General features: G+C 47.2%; 1 protein-coding gene across 1 annotated transcript; it reads right to left on the bottom strand.

The window, feature by feature from the left end:
- Positions 1-2,540: 2,540 nt before the first annotated feature.
- On the bottom strand, positions 2,541-9,422 carry wnt11 (wingless-type MMTV integration site family, member 11; the record flags this gene model as incomplete). The annotated part of the gene is made up of 5 exons (XM_079235208.1): positions 2,541-2,715; positions 5,133-5,425; positions 6,114-6,391; positions 7,505-7,749; positions 9,340-9,422. The coding sequence occupies 5 exons, from the start codon at positions 9,420-9,422 to the stop codon at positions 2,541-2,543; spliced, it is 1,074 nt and encodes a 357-aa protein (XP_079091334.1).
- Positions 9,423-10,074: the final 652 nt, after the last annotated feature.

A 10,074-nucleotide genomic window follows, 5' to 3' on the forward strand; every position in this document is an offset into this window, starting at 1 on the left:
AGGCCCTCAGCAGCCCAGATGAGGGCCGCTCTTAAGCTGTTTTTTAACCTCAGCCCCGGCAAAACGGCCAGCCCATTCATGACCCACTTTCTACTCGGCCACTCTTCCACCCCGCCGCGGCTTTGTGTCGACAGAAATACGTAAGAATGTGGACCGAATCGATGTTTACAGCAAGTTCGTATTGTTCGAACACTCACCTGACGTGTTTTATAGTGCAGACTCCATCCCGGTGAGATATTTCAGAAGGGTTAGGCTGAGGTCGGCTGAATAGTCGCACGGCCTAATGATAGCAATGGTTGCTCAGAGGGTCAGTTGGCATTTCCAGACGGAAGCAGGTCAGACTATCTAATCTTAAACCGCTCGAATGTCATGTCCGTGAAAACTCACATGGTATTGTTGTGCGACAAAGAATTTCTACATTTACATGAGCACAATTTTGTTATTTAGCACATTTCTAAACCCGACTAGAGTTGACGAGATAAAAAACTTAATTTCGTGAGACTGTTCAAGACAAGGTCAAGAGTTCAGCTGATTGGCTCGTGGTCAGCACTTATTTAAACATGCTTTAAACAGTCCAGAAAGTATTTGAATCACCAAAGTATTCACCAAATGTGTGAAATGTACCATTTTGGATACTTGCATACCCGGCGGCACCAACATGACACTGCTAGTCCTGCGTCCCTGGTTGAGCCACCTGTATGTGAGGGCAGCGTGCAGGTCCTCAAAAAGCAGGTGAGGCGTCACATTTCTGCAGCAGTGAACCCAGACACACTCTCTCTCTTACACACACACACACATACACACACACAGACCCCTGTGCTCTCCAACTGCCAGGCTGAAGGAATGCTGATACACGACAACAACCTCTGATCAAATCTTTGTCAGACTCCTTCAGAGTTCATGGTTTAATTACTCCCTTCAGCCAAACTGCTACCATGCATCGTCCTGCATAACCTCAAATAGACGCGCATCCAAAAATGTAAAGTCCAGCATCATGAAACTGGCCACTAAAATCAAAATGACCTGGTGATAGATTAGCGTTGTTGGTCCAGATCACGCATGGTTGTGTTGGCGGTTTCCGTGCGTGTCCACAGGCTAGGTAGGGGTCGGGGAGCGTTCCAGCTCCAGTGAGTGTGCAGCCCGGTGCGTCATGTGAGCTCACAGCATGGGGCACGACATCCTCCACAGCTATTTCTGTCAGTGTAGAATCATGAGAACCACTTTAACCACCACACGGCTGGACAGAGGGTAATATCTCTGCTCCCGTCCGACAGGCCAACAGTCTGGCTATAAGCTCCAAATAAATTAGATTTCTGCCTTTTTGTTTTTTATTTGTTTTCTATCTGATGTTTGTTCATTGGAGGCCTGGCGCCAGACAGATGGGTGTTTGAGTGTGATAGGAGTGACAAAAATCCCTTTGCAATGGCCTTTGTGAGGAGGTGGAATGTCCAAACAAACACTTTCCCAGGGTTTGAGGGATTCAGAGAGCGATTCCCAACCGGCTGTCAGGTTGAACCCTGCAGCTCATTACTGTGCTGAGTTACAATCACGGTGTGCTATAAATTGTGGCAAACTCCTATTTCATAACACTTGGGTTCGCACTGAATTACAGTAAATGTTGCTCAGCTTAGGAAATAATTAGCCTTGGAGGGAAAAAACGTGCAAGTTCCATGTCATTTCATTATTTTATAAATACTTCTTTCTTTATTTCAGTATACAAAATAACAGTATGTACACCCACACAACAGTGGTTTACAAAATCCATGAGTTCGGCTCATACGCTCTGAAAAATAGAATATATTTTGAACTGCATGTCAGGCATGAAGGAGATAATAAACTATTTCACAAAGTCCTTAATAGTCGTCTCTCAGTCCACAGGGATGCAGGCACGTGTAGATCCGCACAGGACAGAGAGTCCAAACCGTCAACCACAAAAATGCTCCATGGTTGAAAAGTACTTTGAAGTTCCCTTTTGTGTTCCTTTTTTCCCGCTATTGTCCATTGCTGCAGAGGAAAAAAAAGTTTGAATAGTACCTTTCTAAAAAAGTACCATGCGGATCCATCCCTTCTATTCCTGTGGAATGAAGCCAAACACAAGTCTCTGTCTGTGAGGGGGAAAGACACAAATCTCTCCCCTCCAGCATAAAATCCTATATTATTTCTTTTTTATTTGAGATATAATAAAATAGACTTTCAACATCCCTGTTAGGGGGATTTATAATCATTAACAAGAAAAAGGAAATACCCAGGAGGACGGCGGTTTTCTCGTAAACTGGCCCGGTCGCCACGCTCTCCACGTCCAGGTTTCGTGAAGCGGAGAAAAAAAAAGCTCAGAAGCCCATTCGGCCGTTTGGAGATTCGATACAAAAAAATGATACTGACCCGAGAATAGACCAGGTCTCGTTGAGATAAAACATGCTAAAAGCTTAAGACAAAAGTAAGCCTTCTCCGTATTGTAGTGCTTTTGGTTAATCTGTAGCCTCGGGGGCCGCCGGGTACAAGTAGAGGGCCGCCGGTGGGCGCCGGTCGGCGGCACACACTCATTTGCAGACGTATCTCTCCACGATCCGCTCGCACTTCTTGCAGGTGACGTAGCAGCACCAGTGGTACTTGCAGTGGCAGCGCTCCACCAGCTTCTCCGTGTACGGGTTGTAGCCACGGCCGCAGCACATCAGGTCGCAGCTGTCGCTGCCGAGGGAGGTTTTGTTACACTGCCTGAAATGAGACCAAAAAAGGGGAAAACGTTCAATGAGACGTTTTATTACTACACATTTTGGCTTCAACAAGATGAAGAAAAGGGAGGAACATCTAAGATATTCAGTGTGGTTTCCTGCCTAAAACAATTAACGTTTACAGCTTCATTCAGAAATATTTTGTAGCAAGCACACAATAGTCCTTTTAAAAGCGCTTGACCGTCCTGTGTGCCTCAACCTTTTGAGCGTCTCAGAAGCCCAAAGCATCTTGAATGAGCAGAGAATAGCCCCGCCGTAAATCACACTGAATACACAGGGCTGCACCTCCCTTTCTTTAGCTTGTCTTCTCCACATAATTGCATTGTTTTATGATGGCAGGGTGTTAATGACCAGCGCGTTGAGGGACACACTGAGGCGGCTGCTGGAGCGAAGGAGAAACAGGAAGACAGGTTTATTACATCGGAGGGAGCCTGGAAGTATGCAGAAGGAGCGAGATTATTTAGTTATATCACTGGCGTGCTGTAAGTAGAGAAAGAGGACAGCACTGTGCATTGTGCACTTCACATCTGCTGGTTGACGCAGAGGCACAGTAATGTAATTTAAGACTGAAGCACAGGCTTCAATAGCGCGTCTCTTCCCAATGCCGTGACACTTTTTCCGTATCAGTGATCACATTTTATCCATCAGGAACTTCTGCTCAAATTAACTTTGTCTGTCCCAGATTCTCTCGTTCTATCCACAGCTGTCAGGTCTTGTGAATGGGTCAGAGCTAACAATGAGCAGGGTCAAGTCAAGTGTCAATAACGATTAGAAAAAACTCCCCTCAATGGCCGCCAGTTAGCGAGAAGTAAGCAGTGAGATGATTTGTGAGTGCGTGAGTGATTGTTAGGGAGGTTTGAGAAACCCGAGCCCATCGGGATGAAGTGACCATTTTGAATTCTCTTTTCAATCAGTGTGCCTTATCAACATTACAATTCATATTCACACCACATCCACATTTAAATCTCCAAAGAATCTGCCATTTAATTCCATCCAGAAAGGCAACATGCGTAGCAACATTTTTTTCTCACATAATCAGGACATTATTTATTACAGACTCAATTATTTATGAGAGCAATACACAAGAAGGTTGCCATCCTAATGCACACTTAAGTTGAAGTCTTTGACCTACTAACCTTCCACAAATCTGGTTCATCAGCAATAAATGTAACGAATTCTACAAAGAAAGCACCGAGTCCTAGCCAATCAGAGGCGGAGTAGGGCGGGTCTTAGCGGAATGCAAGTGTCAATCAATCAATCAATCTACCATCCTTAAAAGGCCACACAAGTGCCAATGGCACTTCAACATTCCCAAAAGATTCTTGCAAACATAGCTAGTGTGCCGTTGATTCAGCCGCAGCTTGCCCATGGTGGCACGTATAGCTCCAGTTGCCGCCGTCTAGACATATGGGAACAATCGATTCCCTCACACTTACTCGAACACAAACATTAGCGTCACATGGCAGCAAAGCGGGCGCCTCGTGACTTGGCAAAAGCAGCGATGTTGTGCGAGTCTGCTGCGTTATCAGGCTGCAGACACATCGGGAACAGCGAGTGTCCTTGACATGACGCACGTCGTCTGGCTATCTGTAGAAAGGCCCAATTGCTGAGAGACACATGATATGCCAGTCATATGATGGATGACATTTAAAATATACGACAACATCACGTGCCAATTGGTGGAGCTTTTTTTATTATCCCCAGGGAGGGGCTTACTCAACTGGCTGTTGACTGATACAGTCTGGATGAACAGATGATCAGTGGGGTGATGGGGAAGTTTTATGAGAAACTATCTGTCGTTTTCTGCAACTCTGTTATGAAAAATTGAGAAATGCAACAAGCTTGCAAGAGAGCGCTGCATATTTGTGCCCTTCTCTGATACTGTTTAGCCCAAATCTCCGCCTGAGTCAAGCCCTCAGACAAATGGTCTCCTCTCTGCCCACCAAGCTCTCACGGAGCACAAAGCAGCAGGACGTCACACTGTCCCAACTAAAACACCGGAGCCCAGCGGCGCAAATAAACCGTTATCTTTGCCGGACCGTTTCCCCATTTGTGTGGCCCTCTTCAGCCGATATCAGCTCGAGTCCACTCAGCCCTAAGAATAACGGCATTAGTCACGAGATAGCGAGATCACGACTCCAGTCGCAGTGGCCTTTTCACTGACACATGCTCAGGCACGCCACAGACGGAGCATCTCAGGGGCCGCTGGTTGTTATCAGCCGGCCTGCGAAGGAACCCGGGCCACCAGGCGGGACGGCACTTCGCTAGAGTCAACATCCTGGACGAGCGGCCATCCAGGAACGGTCATTTCCTCAAACAACATCACCGCTGCCAGATATTCCCCTCTCTCTCTCATGCACGCTCACAGTCCAGCACAAGGTCTTGACGAGGCGGTCTCACCTGTCCTGGGTGCCGATGGAGCCCAGCTTGTCGTTCTTAGCGCAGAAGTCTGGGGAGCTCTGCAGGTAGACCAGCTCGTTCTCCCTCACCGGCCTGATGTCGATGTCTTTGGGCACCAGCTGCTTGCGTGTCCCCGTGGGCCTGTGAACCACTTTGGTGGCCGACAGGTACTTGATCTTCAGATCCATGGCGACCTCCCGCAGGTCTTGCAGGCCTCTCCAGCAGGTCCTTATGGAGCAGGAGCCGGACACACCGTGACATTTACACTTCATCACCAGCGCCTCTTTCAATGCCTGGACATGACGACAAGATAGAGCACACGTCAGGAAAATAAAATGACAGATGTTCCGGCACCATTTTTTTCTTTGATGAAAACACACAATTCAAATGATGATTTAAATATTCAAGATTAAACAACTGTATTTCTTCAAGCTTTTAGCACAAAACTACATTTTAAAAGGTTACATTTGAACACATCATTATAACGCTCAAATTGACCTTCGACCAATTTTTTACTGAGTAGAGCTCGGACAATAATGTAAGTCAATGCAACCTCCGTGTGTTAGCTGTTTAACCAAGTTTAGTAGTTAACTAGCTCTCCTGCTGCTGAATTCAACACAGATTTGTTGTTCACAATGTAGCATTATCAGGAAGATATAGTGCACGAGAGTGTTTAACAACAGGTGTGTATGCTAGTTTGCACATGTGCAGTAGCGATGTGGCAGGATGTACGGATCAGGTAGCGAGTGACATGTGTTGGTTTTGTTCCTGTGAACTGGATTCCCGTACTCGCCAGATCCAGATCCAGCATTTCAGGCTGTATTGAAGGTATTTCAGATACTAGTATGGGCAATGGAACAACTATATAGAATATAATACAAATACATTCACAATTTAAAAAACATTCAAAACTTATTGAGCAACGTCTTTGCATTTCTGCACTTTTTTTAAGACGAGCAAAAGCACGGCCATATCGCTTACCTGTCTTCCGACTTCACTGTTGTGTAGGTGCATCAGTTTGTTGGCGTGGGAGCCCGAGCGCTTCATCTTCATGGGCGCGTCGGAGAACTTGGAGCCCATGATCAGACCGTAGTGCAGGTTGTCCGCGCAGCCGCCCCAGCGATAGCCCGGCTCCGGGATCTGGGCAGGGATCGGGCCACACGAGCACAGCCGCAGATCCCCGGAGGTGCACGCCCGTGCTATGGTGTGGCTGATGGTCGCGGCGGACAGGGCGTAGACGAACGCAGACTCTCTGGTTCCTGTCGACAAGAGAAGAAACCCAAATTATGGTTAAAAAAAAAAAAAAAACGAGGTCCTGCAAACTGGCATCAGAGGCATTCAAATATAATTTTTGTTAGTAGCTGTTATTAGGGCTGCAGCTAATGTTTTGGTCTGCTAAATATCGTAATATAGTGAAGTTTCCTGTCACAATATCCCACAGCCCAACGTCATCTTTTTTTGTCCAACAAATGGTCCAAAACTAAAATTTTCTATCACACAAGAAAAAGAAAAGCAGCAAATCCTCACATTTTTAGAAGGTGTACGGGCATTTTTTCTTGAAAGATTACTTAAAACATGAATTGATTATTACAATACGTGCAGATTATTTTGCTGCTTGTTTGATTAACTAAATAACAATGTCAGATCGTATTAGTAGTATAGTAGATTCAGAAATGTAATACATTAAATAATATGTAAGCAATATAGGGAGCAACCAGTATATTTTGTCTCTTTTTACTTTAGGTTTTGTGAGATTAATTTGTATTTTTTACGCTTGTCAGAATGTGACTAAACGAAAGTGAGCGCACAAAATGAAACGATCAAACATAGTCCATCGCTGCTCCCGCAGAGTGAGCGCTGATGTAAGTGGGAGTGATGTGTGCACACAGGAAAAGCACATATGTTAAAGGCCGGGGAGCAATTTGGAAGTAAGGGAAGAAATCACGTATGACCGTGGGGCTGGTGAGATCAAAGCCATCCCGGGACAGAGATGAGCCATTTCCTGTTCGGTGCAGACTGTTCATTTGGCAAATGGCAGCCATGTCCCGTCCCACACACACACACACACACACACACACACACACGCAACGCAGCAACTGCCTCTGGCGGACTCAAGGTCCTTTTTGGGCATTAGACAGAGCGAAGACTGACTGCAAAGTTTTCTTCTTCATATACTAAACGAACACATGTTGTCTGTGGTGGTCTTCTCTTCTGGGGATGGCTCCTCGGGTATGAATTATGGAATAATTTGGCTGGCAGCAAAAGTGGAAAGATGAGGCAATCATTTTTGAAAAGGACATTGTTCTTTAGATGGCAGTCATGTTAGTATACGGATGCTAAAGTTACTGAACACAAAGCAACAATGGCCGTACCTCGGTCGAGATCCGGCTGATACTTCTGAGCGTCGGCGGGGATGTCGATGGAGGAGCAGTTCCAGCGCATGTCAGCGAAGGTCTTCTGACACGTTTTCTTGACCTCGCGGGCCGCCGTGATGATGGTCTGCATGAGCTCCAGGTTGCTGCGGCACAGCTGAGCTTGGGAGGACACCAGGCCGGGCAGCAGCTTACAGTGTTGGGTCTGGTTGACGTGTAAGGACGCAGGGGCGTGTGATATCGACCTGCAGGGGAAGGGGCGAACATAAAGAGGGGGGGGGGGGGGGGGGGGGTGCGTTTTACAATACTTTACTCAAGCGTGTCATCGCTTCATCTTTCTTCGTTAGTCCCAGAGCTGCGTTGGCCGCTTGAGGTTCTTGCGTACACAGTTCAAGCCTCTGAGACGCATCAGGAACAAACAATTGAACATTTAAAACAGATAATGCTCCAGGGGGGGAACTATTTTGGCTCGCGTTTGCGGAGAAGAACCATCTTATCGCAAGTGAAAATCCCAAAGGCAAGTCAAGCCGAGGATTCATCAAATTTAATGACACGTTCTTGGCACGCCGCTCTTCTTTTGTTAAAGCACAGAAGAGGCCTCCAGATATTCCCGGGAATATAAAAAAAAAAAACTCAAACTGAATTCAGACCCACAGTCAGATGAGAAACGACATAGATCTGTCGCATTTGCCGCCACAGAAAGCGGCGTCCCCTGTGGCCCCAGTTTGTCATAAATCATCCGTTTACGGACTATTAGAGGGCGCACTTTTTGATTTACGCGTTATAAAGTTATTGAGTATTAACTTAATGGAGAAACTGCAGGTTAGCTCTGGTCTCTGCTCCCCGCGTCGCAGAGAGCTCGTGAGAACCAGGCGGCACCGCCTGCACCTCGGCCTGTTTTGCATTAGGGGGGCCCTTGGGGGCCGCCGCTCGGTGCCCAATGATAAGCTGCGTGACTCCACTGGGCCGGTGGTAACCCGGCACTCGCAGGTGTTTACAGCCGCATCTGTTTTGCGTTGCGCCGCCGTGCATCATCAGGACTGTAAGAGGGGCTCAGATTTAGCACATGCCATCCCCGGCTCCCATGGGCACATCTGCTTCGGTCTTCCCGCTGTGAGAATAACAAGCGCTCCCTCTGATAGGCGGCCCTGGAAGCCCACGCACAGAGTTCTGGTTTTTTTAGCGCTCCGACGTATGAAAAGAAAACAAAGCGTTTACGGGAACACCGACCAAAACCATTGCGAAACATTCGATTGAAGCGTAAGCAAATTCGGAATAGCAACTCGGGAATTTTACGGACTTTCCAAAATTATTGCGAAAATTGTTGTTTTCCATAAAAACAGTGCGGTGCTCGGTACAGGCAATCAACATTTGTGTCAACATTTACAGCATCCCTCTGCAGCCAACACTATTTTTACTCCGATTGAGGCCTAACTAGACTACACACTGTCTGTCTGCGCCGCCGGGACGCCCCGTCACCTCCGTCTTATTCTTTATTCTTATCTTGTTATTATACAGCTGGGGGGAGGGGGGGCCACATTTGATCTGAGATCTTGGAGCTCCTTTCACTGAAGGGTTTTCCTCTTGATGACTCGAGGAAACCTCTCGCTAATCTACTGTCCCCTTCATCAGATACACATGTACAGAACGCAATCGCCTCTCCCTTGATCAGGAGCAAGTCGAGGAATGCTGGGGGCCCGTTTCAAAGCTGCCACGGGGCCCCTCCGCTCTCCATAAAACACGGAAGCGCACGCAACGATATCTTGGTATATCTTCATGACGTCGCCTGTTTGGACGCCGTTTGAGACGGGGGGCCCCTCCTCGAGAATACTTACAGCCATTTGATGCCAGAGCAGACCTGGGACAGCAGCAGGGCCGCCAGCACACCAAGAGGCAGGAACCGAGAGCTGCTCCTCATGGTGGGACGGTGGCTCCAGTTCACACACAGGACACGGACACAAAGGGGGGCCGGTCGGGCTTCTCGGCTCAGGCGGCTGGGAAGTCAGCGCTCATGGCACGGCCTCCGCTCCTAAACCCTGCAATGAATAACACCAATAACGTCAGTGACTTGAAGCGTTTGTTTCAGAAACAGATCCAATCTGACGACAGGAAGTCTCAGATGGTGGACAATTATTTGAGTTTTTACGTTGACACTCTCACACGTTGTGTGCACATTAAATAAAGAACTACGTTTGAGAAAATACAAGTAAAAAAGTCAGTTCTATTGTTAAAAATAAGAAAAAAGTACAGATGTCAAGAAACCCCTTCAAAGCTCATAAACACAAATACACAAATACACAAAAGGAACAAGTAGTTGCAATGAACCCTCAAAGACATCTCTACATTCCCATCAGGGGAGCGGAGCTGGAGGCCCAGTGGGCACAACTCTGACTTTAAATGAGACTTTCTGTTGTTTCTTTTGGTCACCCTTGTATTTCTTAACAATCCTTCCAGGTACCCGTGTAGTATTCCCTTAAGAGTGGACTTGTAGCCCGTCCTGTTGCTCCCTCGCCCTCAGGCTGCAGGAGAAAGATCCACGCGGTGATCTTCAGTCGGAGAGCATCAGCAGC

The sequence above is a fragment of the Taurulus bubalis genome (genome assembly GCF_910589615.1).
Source record: "Taurulus bubalis genome assembly, chromosome: 2".
Lineage (NCBI taxonomy): Eukaryota > Metazoa > Chordata > Actinopteri > Perciformes > Cottidae > Taurulus > Taurulus bubalis.